Source organism: Halichoeres trimaculatus, unplaced genomic scaffold (genome assembly GCF_033239565.1).
Source record: "Halichoeres trimaculatus isolate MK-OKI-2021-1 unplaced genomic scaffold, fHalTri1.1 fHalTri1_scaffold_22, whole genome shotgun sequence".
In the NCBI taxonomy this organism is placed as follows: Eukaryota; Metazoa; Chordata; class Actinopteri; order Labriformes; family Labridae; genus Halichoeres; species Halichoeres trimaculatus.
The window spans coordinates 15200978-15218887 of record NW_027437200.1 but is presented as its reverse complement, the minus strand read 5'-3'; the positions used below and the strand labels follow the sequence as shown (position 1 = coordinate 15218887).

Genomic DNA, 17910 nt, shown 5'->3' with positions numbered 1-17910 from the left:
TTGGGGTTTAGCGTCTTTAAGACACTTTAACATGCAGACAGCAGGACCAGGGATCAAACCCCAAACTGTCCAACGGTAACTTGTCCGTACAGATGAAGACACAGTTAAACCGTCTGATACAACAAGCAATGAAAATCATGAATGTTAAAAACCATTCTCTTCAGACTATCTTTGAACAGTCCATCGTAACACAAGCACGAAAAATTCTGTCTGACCAAACCCATGTTCTCCACTCAGAGTATCACCTGCTCCCTTCAAGGAGGAGATTTAGAGTCCCCTGCTGGCTTAACTGTTTAAAACACTCTTTTATCCCAACATCTATTGAGATCATGAATAAATAGATGTAGTTTTTATTTCTCTTGGCTCCATGGCCTCCACACTGGTTTAATGTATTTGTTGAAATTACTGGTACTGTGCAAAAGGGATGTTCTAGATGTGATTGTGACATGTTGTGACTGTGGTGTTTGTGTTATGTGATTTGTGCCGCTCTTTTATGACTGCAGAACCAGCAGGGAGCCCATGACAAATTTCCTCACAGGGACAATAAAGTATAGGAATTGAAATGAAATGAACTGAGAGACTGTCAACTCTAACACTGCGCCACAACAGCCCCTAGTTTAGTAAACATGTTAAACTAAGCTAAACTAAGCTAAGCTCAACGAACAAATTTTTATTTAGCTTTATTCAATGTACCTAACGGGAAACAAACGAGTCATATGATTAAAACATTTACTATTAAATGTAATAACTGAATAGCCTCAAGGGTACTTTTAGATTAAAAAAAACAAAACAAAAAAAAAAAACATTGATGTCTTCCATTTTTTTTTACATTTATTTATAATTTTAAATTTTGTTTGTTTTGAGAGGGGGGCTTTGTTTTCAAAAAGTTTTCTTCTTTTTGTCTCAAACCAGATGGCCAGTGAATATATTTGGACAGATTTTGACACCACTGAACTTGTTGATTGGTCACCGATGCAGGAGCTAGCGTGAATTGCTGAAGATAGCTGAACCCATTATATTGTCTTTCACTTTTTGAATATGATTAAAACTTTAAAACAATATTCATGAATATCACACCTGATTCATGAGAACTTATGACTGAGTTTTGAGCTTTTTAGCCTTTGACCAGACGAGAGGAGAGTGGACTGAGAAGGAAACAGGGTAATAGAGAGAAGTGACATGCAGAAAGCAGCTCGTCCAACTCTTCCACACAGACTGTGCTTGGTGCATTTCATACTAATGACTTATTGTGAGAGATATTCTGTTTCCAGCCACGGCCATAACCATAACTGATCATTAAACTCTTGCAGCAGACAGAGGAACATCATCTACACAGGCATCAGCTGGTGTAATTGCTGCGCTGCCTTCGTGAACATCTCCGAGGACTTCAGATGAGAATGAAGATGGAAGCTCCAACGTGTCTGCAGCAAAACAAGATTTGTTGGCTCTTTCATACAGTAGGAAATTGCAAATGATGCTTCGCCCGTGAGACATCATCTGCTGTGGCCTATCACTCTGCGTTGCCATGTTGCCTGCCAGCTGTTTCATCACGCCTCATTTGCTCGCAGCATTTTCACTGCGGCAGAAGCATTTGCAGGAGCTTCAGAGGCGAACATCTAACTGATGTTACACTACCGAGCAGAGGATCTGAAGCGCTCTGCAGTGGCGCCAAATATCTCGCCTGGCTTCTAACACTGCCGGACACTTCCTGTGCTTGTCCGGTGCCAAACAATCAGCGGTGAGTCACTGGATGAGGGGTGACAGCAGGGCTACCGGGCACCCATCCTTGACCTCTGTGTGAACGGCTGACAAAACGACAGGAACCACTCCTTTGGCTTTTGAGAAAAGGGCACGAGTTGGGAGCGGGACAAAACAAGGCCCTTCTATTGAACAGATGTCAGCGCTGCAGATTCAGCTGGCTGCAGAGAAAGAGCATTGTTAAGAGGACGTGTAATAATGGTTCCAGCGCTTTCTGAGAAGCCATTTCCTGGGATATTTTTGAGAAACAGAGGTAGAGAGATGGATGGAGCCGAAACAGAGACACATGTGTCTGGCTGCTGAGGGAAAAAATGTCAGAGAAGAAAGTATCTCTGTCTGAAAAGAGATTCTCTAATTGGACTGGAAGTTGGCTGGAAATAGTTATAATTAGTCCATAAATCAATTAGCTGACAGCTCAGACATTGGCAGCTATTTGGATTATTGAGGAATCAAGAAAACTGAGATACTTTTGTTTCACTGTAGATCCCAAATGAGAGGTTTACCAGACGGATTATTTTTGACTTTTGGCCGTTTTGGCAGACGAACACAACATTTGGAGGCTTCATTTCGTGTATTTTTACAGACCAAAAAAGGATAGTATCTATTATTTATCTACTTTACTTTTAAGGCGGATAAACACAGTATTCCCACCTCAACCTCCTTGGATCTCTATCGTCATTTTCTTCTCTCTAACTTCATCATTTCCACTGTATAATATGAAATAACAGCAGAAGATGGTTCCCATACAGCCGTTAATATTTGATCTCAGAAAAGACAACCCAGAAAGTTTCAAATTAGCCAGCGTTCCTCTAGATTTTTCCAGGACTGAAAGATTGATCAAATGTATTTCTGCTTTTCCATAACATAAAAGATCTCTGAGTTCTCCCATCTCATTAAAACCTTGAGGATACATCAGTGAGGAAATATTAAAAATAGACTGGATGCTAGGAGGTTGGGATGTGACCTTCTGAAACACCTCCTGAAATCTTCTTTGGCACACAGCTGCAATCAGAAACTCTTCACTAAAAAGTCAGGTGATCTTTTGAATTCTGTTCCGATTAAAGACTTCATTATCAAGGACAGTGCGGGGGAGAATTTGTATGCCTTGGCACGGTGTAGTTTCACTTGAGCCGGGAGAGAAAAACCTCTGCAGAGAGAGAGACACACACACACACACAGAGGCAGACACACACATCTGTGATAAAGTGTAAGGATGAACTGGATAGCGGTTTGGTCAGAGGAACATTGCTCATGCTAATTAGAGGGCTGGAGGGCTATCCATCTCGCTGGAGCAGGGGAGAAAAATCTCTGCACCAGGGGAACACCTCGTGATGGCACTTTGTGTCCAGATTAAATAAGGTTTGCTGTGCTTTAGATGTAAAATGAAGACCTAACCTGCATGCACAGAGTGAAAAGTTTCTTAAAGGGAAACTGCTGCCATCCTCTTAAAAGACTTACTCGAAGATTTTAACCCGTATGCTTACTCCAAGAATAAATGTAAGTCCTGCATTTTGTAGACCGTTTCTAATGCTTTAGGGGTTTGTTGTTGTTGGACCAAAAAGCCAAACTGATAATATCTTATCAAGCCCTTAAGCTCCTCCCTCCACTACACCCTCATCTTATCAGCCCTCAGCTCCCCGCACCCTTACCTCAAACAACCCCAACGCACATCACATTCAAGTTTCAGAATGGACTGCACTTGGATTTGACCAAAGTAACTGTTCCTAGATGTCCTTCAAGGCAGTGTGGATTTCAGCAGCTATTATAGAGCTAGTCTTAAAAGGATAGTTCAGTTTTTTTGAAGTGGGGTTGTATGAGCTCTATGTGACCACTAAGGACATCAGATACAGTAGAAAGTTGTCTCCTCTCCCTCAGTAAGACACAGACTGTAATCGATGGTGATGAGGAAATAGGTGCTTACAGGGAGAGACCGTAACAAATTCTAAGGCTATTTTCTCTGCCTACAAGAACTAAAATCAAAAAGTAATACCACAGTTTAAGAGTACGCTACATAAAATATTTTGTAAGTGCATTAAGTCTTCGGAAATATGAACATTTATCCGGACCGAACTAACTGGTCATGTATCCTTCCGCGCAGCACTAGTGTGCTCTGTCCCCCTCCTCCTTTCAGCTGTAGGGAATGTAAACAAGCTATGCTTCAGCGCCGGTTGTAGCCTCGTGTAAGTTTGATCAAGTATCGCAATTCTTTTGTTTGTACTTTAAGGATTGTGAGGCAGCGTAGGAAATTCAGAATCAGTGACTATGACAGCGAAGATGAAGTTCCATTCACTTTGGAACCAAAAGGATACCTGTATGAACCGGAGCACACAGAAGAGGAGCTGCTACAGATGGCGACTGAAAGGAATACAGAGGAAACATCCATAGACACTGGACATCAAGTAAAATAGCCTTTGAATTTGGTACGGCCTCTCCCTGTTAGCGCCTATTTCCTCGTCACCATCGATTACAGTCTGTGTCTTACTGAGGGAGAGGAGACAACTTTCTACTGTATCTAATGTCCTTAGTGGTCACATAGAGCTCATACAACCCCACTTCAAAAAAAAACAAAAAAACTATCCCTTTAAGTCTGTGTTATGATTTATGCGCGAACGTGACTGGCGGAAATCGGGCCCACGAGATCCAGGCGTGAAAACACATGAAGCTTTTATGCTCTATAATACCCCGTGCGGCGTCCGTTGGTGTCCATTCCTTAACTGAAGGGGGCAGTGCATCACAAACATACGTCTACCAGAGTACTAAACTAGAGTCCAAGAAGTTTGCCTTTGTTTACAACATGACAGATCTGAAATTTTTCCATGTTGTTTTAACCAATTTCTCTTCTCTGCTGAGAGTGGCCGTAATTTCATGCCATTAATTAATAACCACTGAGTTATCACGGTGATCTCTGACGCAATTCTTCTGCAAGAAGCCACTTGGACCCTATGGACACGTCAAGCACAAATCAGCCTTTAGTCTTTGGCATAAAACACCTGCTAGGTTTTAGTCACATGCCAGTCTTTTTGATGCTTAAGGTCTTAGCACACTGAGTCCATATTTTATTGGATGCATTTTTTAATCCATAATATGAAAAAAAAAAAAACATCATGCACAGACAAGGTATCAGCACACTTAATCCAATGCCTTTATTTTTGTATTAAATGCTAAAATTTGCAGTACCAGACAAACGGAACCATCAACCAGTAATCAAGCAATTGATCCTGAGCAGCAACTGTCAGTATTTTTTGAGGTATGCATGTTTCAACACTGTCAGGTAACAAATTATTGTACAAACCTGCAACTTCCACCAAACTGTAGCAGACAGTCTGCTGAAAGGAAGTATGACATTAAAGTAGGACTAACATGCTGGGTGACAATCACGATATGCTTGGTGGAGGTCTGCGCTCTCTGAGTGCTTTTCTAGTTTCACCTGTGTCACTTTACCTCATGTATTAAAGTCTGCGTCTTTCCCTCCCAGGGTTGCTGTGATTTTTAGTTTTTCGGTTTTCCAGTTTTTGCCAGCTAAGCTGTGGTTTAGCATTTTCTAGATTTTTCGGGTTACCGGCTGAGCTGTGAATTTTTATAACTTTGCTTCTTGAAATAAAAGGATTTTTTGTCTGGAAGTGGTGCATCTGGGTCCTCCCTGCTTGAATCCTTACCCGAGGGTGGAAGGAAGTGTCCTCAAGAGTAGGACACTGAGGTTTTCACATGATTTCAATTATTTTTTTCCATTCAGCCCAAACATAATTTGCCATAAACACAGTATCCAAAACTGATGAGGCAGCTTTATTGTGAAAAGTCGTTCTTACCACTGCAGAGAGGAAACTTTTGAGTGAAGTCATGGTTAAAAAATGGGATCCACACTTTAAAATGTCAAGAATCTTTTAGAAATAAAGTGCAGATTCTGAAAACAGCCACAGACATGTAACCATTCATAGATACATAATTTCTTACAAAAGCTTCTTTCACTTTAGTCCCTGACTTCTGAAGTGCATCGAATAGCACCAGCACTTTCTTCTTCAGTATTTTGTCCCCTCTTTCTTCTCTTTGTTCTTTCTAGTTTGGCTGTCTACCACGCCATCAAACCTTTGAAACAGTTTTATTTCTTTGCTTTCAGCTCAGTATGAGAATTGCTTTTTCATATCCTTTTTACTTCAGGATTACACCACTCGGGTAACATTCTGGGATGACACTCTTGCCCACACAGCAATGAAGATTCAAGATTTTGTGTGTTGTCTGCAGAAAGGACAGCCTGAGGACAAATGATAGCAGCGCTGCCATAAAGGTCACGCAGACAGACTACAGTGAAAGTTGAGCAATGGTGCACTATTTATCTCTGTCCCTGTGAGGAAGAGAGAAAATCCCCAACTTCCTCTTCAATGTGTGTCCGTCTCCGACTCTCCTCTTTCATGAAACTGCGTCATGTTTGTGTCACTCGAATATGTCCAGGTTTGTGCCAAAACGTTTCAAATGAAGGCATACATATTTAAAGCACTCTCTGGAAGCTTTGTGATTTAAATTTCACAAGACTTCTAAATTCATCTCACAGCGACACTTCACAGCTTATTATCAGGAGAAATGTGGAGGTGTGATAAAGGCAAATCTCTTACAGGTATTTTCTGACACAAGGAGAATTCACTTCTTTTTATAACAGCCGGCACTAATCAAACCTGACATGTACTTGTTTTGACATAAAGGGGTAAAAAAAACAGCTGCGACTGTCAAAGTGTGATCACAGAGCAGAAACATAACAGGAATTTAAAGCTGAAGTCAGATCTGATGTGTGAGAACAGCAGGGGGAGGATAGTGAGCTCGTGTAAGAGTGAACGACACACTCACCACAGCAACCTTGGCCCCTAAACCCATGACGTCCCTCCAGGCGTAGCAGAGGACGTGCGGCAGGTAGAGGACGAAGTAGATGAGGCCGCCACACGCTGCTGCTAAGTTGGCCTTAGAGAAGAAGACGCTAATGAAGAAGCACTGAGTGATGGTGGCCAGGCAGAACACCAGCAGGAAGACGAAGATTACCGAGGGGTCGCTGTATTGCAGCACTTTGCCGTACTGTGAGGAGAAGAAAATGGAATAACAGGAACAAGAGAAATGTGAATTCAATGTCAGAGTAACCTGGAACAGCTGGAGGAGGGTGGACTGTAAAAGCTGAACCAAAGGAAGCAGAGAGATTGTGGAAAGTTTGATTGTAGGAACTGATTTTTACAACAAAACAGGCAGCATAAATGAGTTCTGTAAGGGATTATACACTCACCGGCCACTTTATTAGGCACACCTGTCCAATTGCTCGTTAACGCAAATTTCTAATCAGCCAATCACATGGCAGCAACTCACTGCATTTAGGCATGTAGACATGGTCAAGACAATCTGCAAACTGAGCATCAGAATGGGGAAGAAAGGTGATTTAAGAGACTTTGAACGTGGTATGGTTGTTGGTCTGAGTGTACATTCAAGTTTTTAACACTGACTTTGAGTAATTAAAAATCACTCTTTTGCGCTGCCAGTTTTGAGAAGAACCCTTCTCATCTTTCAAAGAGCGTGTTGTGAATCCATCCATCCTCTCATGATCCTAATGGCTTAGTTCAAAGAGCTACTGAATTGTTAGGATAAAAGTGCTACTATACTATACTTCTCTTGGGAAAATCTTAATGAGCCCTCAAGAAGGATTAAATTTCACTTTAAATTAGCACCTTCCTTATTCTAAAAAAGTCTCATTAGTCCAGAAGAATGGATGGTAAACACTCTCCAAAAGCAGAGCTGGGTTCTTCCTCAGATCTTAGTGAAATCATCTTTGAATCACCTTCAGTATAAGAGTAAGGAAGATGGCGCTGACAGCCAGAGGCAGCGTGCTGGACGCGCCCCAGCTCAGCCAATAGATGGACGCTCGCAGGCCCATGATCCGCACGGTCTCCTTAAGCCTCGCCTCTTTCTCCATTACGATGCCTTTGACGATCATGGCCACAGAGTAGATCCACGCTAAAGTCATGTATAACGGGAGAGAGCGTGCCAGAGAGCGGAGGAACCTGAGGATTGGATGAACCAGGCGACACAATGACCCTGGTTACGTCTGAGTGTCAACGTGATCCAGACATGAGATTTGGTTTGACTAAATACTTCTCTGGGGAGCAGAAACTGCTATAAGCTGTAAGGACAATCCAATCTAGTGTCTGCTCATAAATCAGGTAAACATAACATGAGTTTATGATGGACCTCATGGTTAAAAATATTGAATTGTTGAGTCATTGTTTGCTCAATGGTAGTCCAAACAAATGCAACTGATGTTTAGCTTAAGTAAAAAGTGAAGCTGTCCATTTCAACACTTGATATACCAACATCTATATGACCTATGACTATACTTTCCACATTAAAGAGGCGGTATTCCGCTTTTAAAGAGGGGTATCTACCAATACTGTAAACATGTACATACAGTGACAATGCTAAATGGTTATCCAAAACATGCTACATACTCATTTGTTTTACAACCTGCAGAAAACAGAATCTCCGTATCTGTGAGGGAACTTCACTAACTGTATGTAACTTGTTCTAAAAGCAGCACAAGATCTCTGTGAGATCTTCATGAGACTTGCTGGAATGATGATGTCATAGGGAATCATTAAAGGGATGGACCTCAAACACCAAGGTCTAGACATAGCTCTGCCGCCTGGACAGGCCTTAAGAGAGCTGACCAATCAGGGGGCAGGGGAACTGTGGTGCAAAGGGCCTTAAAGACACAGCACCAAAATAAATTGTCATGTCTCGTCAGTAAAACAAAGTTGTTTTTTTTGGCCGGTCTTGTTTTCATTTCAGGTCACCTCATGTCATGCCCTGGTGTTTTCCCTCCTATCCTGTGTCAGATCATCTTATCACCAAGTTCCAGTATTCTTGTTTTCCACAAACTAAGCTACCCTCGTCATGTGAGTGTTTCTGCCTTTTCCTCTTTCCAGCCGTGCTGTGATTTTTAGTTCTGTTTTTTTAATTTTGCCAGCTGAGCTGAGATTTTGTGTTTTCTATCTTTTTCAGATTTTGCCAGCTGAGCTGTGAATTTTTGTTATTTTCGTTGCCGGCTTAAATAAAGAGCCTTTCTCTTTGGAAGTCGTGCATCTGGGTCTTCCCTGCCTGTCTCCTTGTCAAGAATAAAGGTTTTCTAAAACACCAGGGTGCGAATATGGTGATTCATTCCGAGCTGAATATCATGTAAAGCTACTACAGGAGAACCAAAGGAAAAGTATAACTCAAAAAAATAATGACTGAATGAATCACAACACCCCTCCTTTAATGTAGGTAGAGTAACTCACTTAGTGCAGTTATCTTTGATCATTTCACTAATTGAGACACTGTGCATAACCTATCAAGTAATAATGGTTTTCTATGGGCAGCGGTTAATTCTATTAGCCTGATGCTACCTCTCTCCCCTCCTCCACAATACTGGTGCAAATTACAACCAAGTATATATGGAACAGCAGTCACCCCCGTATTAAGCTTTCCAGAATGACACACCAAAGACAAGTGGGTGGCCTGTCTCTTCCTAATTTCCAATACTACAACTGGGCATTCAGTCTTAGACCTTTACTAATCTGGTTCCAACCAGATGCTAAGGTGTCATGGCGGCTAATGAAGGATAGACTTATTGGTTCTCATTCTCTCACAGGCTTTTTGTTTTCAGGTTTTTCTATCGATAAATTCCACTGTGAGTTCGGCCCTATCATTTAATATGTGCTGTCAGTGTAGAAAAAGGCTGATAACTTAGTGGTTGCCTTTCTGCTTGGGACCCGCAAACCCCAATATTTATTCATCAAAGGTGACTGGTTAATGGCACACCTGTCTGCTTTCCCAAATTGTGTAATTAATAGGGCTGGGTATTGCCAAGAACCTCACGAATCGATTCAATTCAATTGGATTCAATTCAATTGGATTCAACTCGATTCGATTCCTTTCGATTCGATTCAAATCCATTTGATTTCCATTCTTTAGGTCGCGATTTGATTCCATTCCAATCGATTCAATATGGATTCGATTCCATATTGATTTAAATGTTTCAATTTTCATCTTTTAATGCCCCATGTGAACATATGTGGTATGTCACCTCATGTTTTAGAGCAGTGGTTCTCAAACTTTTTTCAGTGACGTACCCTCTATGACATGTATATTTTCCGTCCCCAAGTACACCCTAACAAGCGCAAATTAGTTTTGGTTGGAAAAAAAAGTAAAACAGCGCTGTACAATTAGTGTCTATTGGATAAAGTACTCTGTTTAGGAACTTTAACTTATTTGGATTCAAACATCGATTGAATAAATAGTGTTAAAGGGATTTTTCTTGGTTGATATTTTTTTTGAATTAACATTTTTGAATCTTGCGTACCCCCTGGAGTGCCCTCGCGTACCCCCATTTGAGAACCACTGTTTTAGAGCAATAAAACAACCGTCAAACGAAACGTTAGACTTTAAAGCTGAAGGATTTGGCTCTATGCTGCTCCTGCTGCTTTGGCTTTTGTTTTTTGTTTTTTATTTGGTCTCTGTTGGCCCTCGTCCATACAACGCAAATAACATGCACGGTCTCCCTAACTTGCCAGGAGATTAATTGATTCACAGGTTTGCTGAAATATTTCGATGCATCGATTCATCAATATTTTTACCCACCCCTGGTAATTAAGGCCACTTTTGGTGACATTTTTGGTGAGGGGGCTTACTCTCTTTTCGCGACCTGTTTTCTTTTTTATTACAGTTAAGATCTGCCATGACTTCAAATAAGATCCCACTGTACAGTTGTTGTTTGTTTTTTCTATCCTTTTATGTATGTTTATTTCAAAGTGGACACTGATGAGCATGGGGTCATGGGCAATAAGTGCTTTTTCTGTTCAGTTTATCCCCAATGGATCCATCCATGGACTTATTTTTATTTTTTTTTTTTGTACAGACATTTTTGCCATTTTTGTCATCTGCTTCATCTTTGTTAAACTGTCAAACTTTGAATTAAAAGTTCATCACAAAAAAATATTTAAATAAAAATTCTATTAACATTTGCAGGTCTAGACCTGTGAATGTTTTTGTAAAGAGTCTTGAAATAACATCTGTTATGATTTGGCGCTATACAAATAAAGACTGATTGATAATAAATAAAAAAACACCATTAACATTTTGCCTCAACTGCAGAGAGGCCCAAACTGTGATGGCAGCTTATATTTGACGAAATGTTTAGCTCAGTACAATGTTTCTTTCTTCTTTTCTTTGTGAGTGAAAAGTAGTAGATGCGTTTTTGAGTAAAGTTGTTCTCTGGCTTTTAGCACAGGGGTTAATGTTATATTCCCCTACCAGCCATGTTTATCTTAATAAAGCCTCCTTCTATTAGGTTTTTGTTCCTCGCCCATGAGTGATTGATGAGACGTCAATAGCTGTCTCCCAACTGTGAAGGTGGTCTCCGTCATTTGCATTCTTTTCTCACCGTGTCACATCAGCGCTGCTGTGGACAACAAATTAATCACGATTTAATGACTGAGCGCAAACATGACAAAAAACATTTTGGAAGGTGGTTTGAGGTTGTCAAAACAAGGACATCGCACTGAGGAGGGGGAGCGCGGATCGATCATGGCGGATCGTTTCCATAAAGGGAGATGTAGCCGGTGTAAGAGAGGAGCACAGGAGACAGAGCGCTGAGAACACATCGTTCTGTTTTCCACATGATTTCTGAAACAGCTCCTCTGCAGTGAAGGAGAAAACACGTGTACAGAGACAGAGGCCTCAGGTGTGGATGACAGACGTGGTTGTTGTCACACCTAATCCCGATACAGCCTTTAGATAATTGCCATTTGATTTGCTATTATTATTAATGTGCTAAAAACGGCTGTGAAATTATCATTTAGAAAGACCCTGTATCTGAACACACATCACACCAACAGTTGCTCCTCCAAGGCACTCCACTAACTCAATTTATTGTTATTAAGGTTTACAAATTGTTGATGGCTTGCAAACACATTAGGCTTGTGGGAAATTACATTTCACCCAGCTGTTCAAATATCAGTTTTTATTTACCAGACGCATTCTCCAATTAAACCGCAAAAATTGATTAAGCCTATTCAAAATAAGCATCTTTTTATATTTTATTAACTATGCCTACAAAGCAAAGAGTCTTTGAAGAATGTGCCGGATCTTAACGAGACCTATAATAATGCTGCTGCGTCGTATGTCACCGAAGGCACAAGAGCCTTCCCTCTGTGATAACTGCGCTGTGTGCGTCTTCTCTAATCAATCCTGCAGCGGAGGATCATTCCAGCGGATAAGCAGCTCCATTATATCCTGCCTGATCATTGATTCAACACAAGAATCTGTAATATTACACAACATTCACTAACAAAAAAAATCATGACATGCTGCTCATTATATATGTTGGTCACTGTCAAGTCAAACTACAAGTTTGATGAGTGGTTTAAAATGACCCAAGGTAAAACAGCCTTCAAAACTAGTTTAAATTAAGTAGGAATAAATGAAAAAAGTAGCTTATTTATGTTTTTTTTTTTCTTGGTTTTTAATTTGATAAGTTTTGATCAAATAAAAACAACCACATGCAGTTATGTAGATAAATAAACAAATTTAAGGACTGTAAATATTAATGTCAACCTAATGCTGTTAGCCAGGGGAGATAGTGGATATTTTAAATAATAAACCAATAAATAATCAGCATCTCTGTCTCTTAAAAGGCAGATTTCCTTCCGGTAGGTTTGACCTACTTTTACAAAGTTTACCTGAGGCAGGTGAGGGAAGCGTAGGGACGGGTACCGACTGAATTCTTTTGAAAGTACTGAGTACCGATCCACGTAAATTCAAAAGGTACCATGTTAAAGTATCTAAATGCATCCTTGCAACTGTGAGGGAGTGGAAGAGGAGGTGATTTTCCATGGTGGGCATGAACACAGCATTGCAAGGTTTTATATTGAAGAATAAATATGTTAAATTGAAAAGAATTAACATTTTATTCTAACTAATTGTTATTTTTTAACCACATAAACACACACAAAAGTGCCAAAAATTGGTACTGTTGAGTACCGGTACTGATTGCCAGGTACCGGGAATCAGTACCGTATCGTTTGGATGTGAAAGGTACCCATCTCTAGGGAAGTGTGTCTGCCAAATAGCGTGCTCCCTGAAAGATTTAAAACTAAAAAGGTGGAGCAGTGTAGACACAGTAAACTGAAGTAACCAAAGAGGCAGCCAGTAAGAATCTTGATCTTTTAAACAAACATAGTTTGGTAGATGGTGTCCCGACAATGCTGGCATGGGTGCCTGCATCCCTTTGTTCTCTTTGTTTGTCTACTCAACATAATAAAGAAATGTGATAAAATACTAACAGTAGAGGCGCACTGATCACAATTTTCTGGCCGATCACTGATCTTTAAAAAGCCGAACCTGCCGATACCAATTTTTATTTTTTAAAACTGACAGCATATACCTTCAATGTTCCAATCTTATTTTATTGAAAATCATTGATCAATACCTGTGAAACAATAACAATCTTTATGTTTTAACTTAAACAACCAATAAAGTGTCCTGAATTTTAAGTCTCAGATCAAAAGTTAACAGTGGCTGGCTGTCAGACCTTCCCAGAGGAATATAAGATCAGTTTCATTTGTAAGGATGGGCCGATCACTGGTCACCAATCATCTATCACCCAAAATTAAGGCCAGCCGATCGATCGATCGGTGCATGTCTAACTAAGAGTACATACAGAAATGATAAATGAATAAATATTTGATCGTTTTGAAATTATTTCCTCCGTTAAAGCAAAGCAAAACTTAACTTGGTGTTAAACTCAGGATTTCTAAAGATTAAAGGAAGTAGTTTCATGTAGTTTCATACATTTGTACGCGAAACATAAGTTTAAACTGTAATAACACTTAATTTATGTACATTCATAGGTTTAACAGGAATGTTTATTTATTTATTTATTTATTTATTTATTTCTTGTTTGACATGGACACACATTAACATTGATGCTGTGATACTCAAATATACACAGGTCCCTGATGTACTGCTGTAAGTGTTTATAGCAAAGTGCTAATTTTCAACAACAGTCCATGGGAGACTTTTATGGAGCAAAAATGTACGAAAGATAATTTAAAAACAGAGATACCTAAGACACAGTTCATTAAAAAGTGTATAAGAATCAAAATATCCAGAAAATAAATAAATGAAATAAGTTCTAAAAAGATGAACGAGAAGGTTTCATCAGGTAATGTCAATTATATTATTCTCTCTCTTTAAAAATGCTTAAACTTCATGCTTACTTTGATGATTTATAGGATTTCTTAACAATGTTGTGTTTGGTCTGCTTACTTTACCTACTTTACCTTGAAACAAAATAAAAAAGGAGTGAAATTCATCTTTAGGGAGTTTTTTGTTCCTTTTCAAGTTGAGATTGCTGCACAGCTGAAAAAAAACTTGACAGTCACACTTTCTTTCGCACCTTCCCTGGGAATAACAACAACTCCACTTTGGCCTGAGTTATACCAAAGACTGATGATGCTGGAACCATTAGAAAATTGTACTTTGGCTGTATTATACATCATAAGCAGCATGATGCTGACATAGGCCTTGGTAGTTTGAAGTTTTATTCTTTCATACCGTTCCAACTGGTGTACATTATGCATGAGCTAAAAAAGCTGGTGAAATCTCCTAATACAGTAAGTGTAAACACAGTGCTTTGATGAGTTGTTTCAAGTTCATATTATTCCTGACTTCTGCTTAAGTCAGCATAAGAAAACAGCCAATATTAATGTTGTTTGTCTGCGTTTGTTTCACATAGCTCAACATTTAATCTATCTTACTTTCTCATAAGAATACAGAGCGGTGTTATTAAAAAATATAAACTTCAGGGCTGAGAATGGTAATTTAGTCCGCACACCGGAGCACCTGTCTGAACTCAAGGCCTTTGGCGTACCACTTATGGTTATTACACTGCAAATCCAATAATGTAAAACAGTGCACAGAGTCACAGAAGCCAAAACATACATTTTCATTGCACTCTTAGAAAATATGTGGTGCAAATCAATCACTTATCAGATTACATAACAGGAGAGATTTTTATGCTTAAGGCAAAGGAGCAGGAGGCGGCAAATGGAAGCGATGAGGCAAATCTTGATCGTCTGATTTTGTTTGGGTGAATTTAAATGCATGCATGATTGGAAAAATTACAATCATTTAAAGAGAGTTGATTCTGAGATTTGATTTAATTAATAAAAGTCAAAGGTATCAAATCAGAAAAGAGCTAAATCGATGCTGCATGCTTTGTGTTTTGATACCCAGTGACCCTTTTCTACTGACCTTGCACATGACACTTATGAGCGCACAGGGCACAATGAGCAGAAGCATACTTTCAGTGAACCTTGCCGACCAAAGAGCGCCGTTTCGAATGCCGACGGCACGCAGCACTTCCTTGAGCCGCAGCTCTTTCTCCAGCACAATGTCTTTGATGTTCATGCAAATGGTGTACATGAAGGCCAAGACCAGGAACATGGGGAGGATGCCTCCAATATTCTGGATGAAGCTGGGTGTGAGAGGGAAGCAATCAGAAATGTCAGGCCAGCACTTTGACAGCGGTGAAGAAGTGGGGGTTTTTGATAATGGAGCAACACTGTAAGATTTTACCCAGCAGTGACTTCAGGGGCTGAAAATGAAGAGTGTAGAAGTAAAGGGTACAGGGGGGAAAAGACAGGGGAATATTTACAACCTGGTCAAACACCTACACTCTGTTATTAATTTCACACAGGTTTAATACATTTTATGTTATTCAGTGTTTTCATCTTGTTTTTCTGTTTTTCTTTGTGTCTTTAGTTATGCTCTGTTTTGTTTTTTAGTGGTTCCTGTCTTTTTTGTTCTCCTTGTGTTTCCATGTCAGGTCTTCTGTGTTCCCTGTTCATTTTGTGCTTGCTTCTTGTGTGTGGTTTAGGCCATGTCCACACCAGGTATCTGGGAAACTGCATATAATTTTATGAGTTTACGCCTGTTGTCTACACCAAACTTCAGTTTTACATCACTAAAAACAATGTTTTCTGGGAAACTCTCACCAGAGTGAAGATTTTCGAAAACTCCAGATTCATGGTTTCGTGTGAACACCAGTAAAACTAAGTTTTTGACCCTTAAACCTCAAAGCTGACGGGAGCTCATTCTGATTGGCTGCCATGGGTTTTATGTCTGGAAAAAAGCATGCCTCGAACCGCATTTATCAGCGGATTTGCCCACTTTATGCAGATGAAAATATTTTTTAAAATGATTGAGGGCATATATATATGTTTTTAAAAATGCCTGTCTATGTGTGGACATGGCCTTAGTTTTACCTCCTGCTCCTGTGTCTCCCTGCCTTGATTGCCCTCATGTGTTTGATTACATTCTGCAGCTACGTCAGTAACCCTTTCATATTTGGAATACTAGCAATGACCTGGTTGCACAAGGGCCATGTAAACACCAATAACCCTTTCTAAAAACTGGAATATGCTCATGTTCTGTTTTCTTTTTTTTTTTTTTTTAAACAGGAAATCACTCCTTGGTTACTCTTTTTCTAACCTGAATATTTGGTCATAAACACCTATCGGTATATCCTTATCAAAAAGGACATTAATTCATGTTCTGCGCATGTTCAGTTCGCAAGAAATCTTGCTCTTTTGAGTACAGGAAGTCTGCTGTGCTGCTGCTGTTTATGTTGTTGCTGCTGTTGCTACGGATACAGTAAGAGAAAGCGGTAATGAGACACATTGGGTTATCTTGCTCTCTGTGTGACAAGATGTTGTCTGTGCATCACGGTTTTGATCGGGGTACCATGTAGTCACGGATAACCCTGTTTGCTCATGCATGTAAACGGGTTATTCCGAATGTTTTAGAAACCAGAATATTGACCTTAACCCTGATAACCTTAACCTCTTCCTCCAAGAATTATGGATTTTTTTTTTTGAAGTTTTTTTTTTGTTGTTGTTGTTGTTTTTGTTGTTTTTGTTTTTTTTATTACTTATGGAGTTTTTGGGTATTCCAAGTTTTGGATTTTGGATTTTTGAGTTCAATCTGCATCTGGGTCCTCCACTCTCGTGTTTTCTGTCACGAGAGTGCATCCACTAAAACAGAAGATGCGACTATTTAGGTCAAAGACAACTGAGTGAAATGAAGACAGAGTTTCACATTTTCTTTGTTTAATCTGAAAGTGGATTGTAATATTTCTTTAGACTTCCTCGCAGTGAAGTCAGTTTTTTTTTTTCAAAGGACATTTTTCTTTGAAAAAGGGATGAAACAAACTCTACCACCAAATATAAAGATAACTGTTTTTTATTCTGCAGTCATGTAGGGATGACGTCAATCGAAGCTTCAAACCCTGATTAAACACCCCTGACGTCACTGTGTCTCTGCACTAAGCTAGCCTTCATAAACTCTGAGCATCAGCTCAATCAAGTTGTTTAGTGCTGCACTCCGAGCTGGAGATGATGTATGATTTGATGCTGTTACAGCACAATGAGGTGATATTAAACCAGCTTCATAATGCCACCAAAATGCCATGTCAATATCTTCTCCTCCACCAATAAAACAAAGTGCTTCCTTTGCTTTATTAGACAGTGAAGGAGGGGCATCCAATGGATTCTGACAAAGTATGGATTTCACATTTCACTTATGCTTGCATTCCATAAATACTGAGGGTACACTGCAAGCAAAGCACAGTGGATGTGCAGTAATTGGTGGAGCTACGACCTTTTTTAAACAATTTAGCAAAAATAATTGATGAAAGAAGAGGCCTTTATTCAGCACATAGTCAGAAAATATCTCCTTTGTTTCTGTTGAAGTAACTTCCAAAGGTTTTATTAAATCATGGACGAGTCTGAGCAACTCATACAAACATACACTTAAGATAATTGCAACGTGGCTCTGCATTAGCGCTCTTTTCTTGGGCTGGAGTCTTTATTTTCTTGCACTTTTTGGAAACAGCTACTTTCTTCAACATTTTTAAAGGTTGATTTTTCTGCCCTGAAGAGTTTGAAATAAATAAGCGCCAAATTAAAGCTGTTGTTACAGGGTTATTACCTTCGATCCAGAGGTTATGTTTTAGGAGAGTTTGTTTCTTTGTGAACAACAAAACTCAAAAAGTAACAAACAGATCTTGATGAAATTTTCAGGAAATGT

General features: G+C 39.6%; 1 protein-coding gene across 1 annotated transcript in view; it reads right to left on the bottom strand.

The window, feature by feature from the left end:
- LOC141811163 (phospholipid-transporting ATPase ABCA1) overlaps positions 1-17910 on the bottom strand; it is a 262749-nt gene that overhangs the window by 142932 nt on the left and 101907 nt on the right. Inside the window, exons 15-16 of the mRNA XM_074699107.1 lie at positions 15076-15298; positions 6595-6816 (exon numbers count right to left, since the gene is read on the bottom strand). Of these exons, the coding sequence (XP_074555208.1) occupies positions 6595-6816; positions 15076-15298 (445 nt within the window). The remainder of the gene's footprint in view (positions 1-6594; positions 6817-15075; positions 15299-17910) is intronic.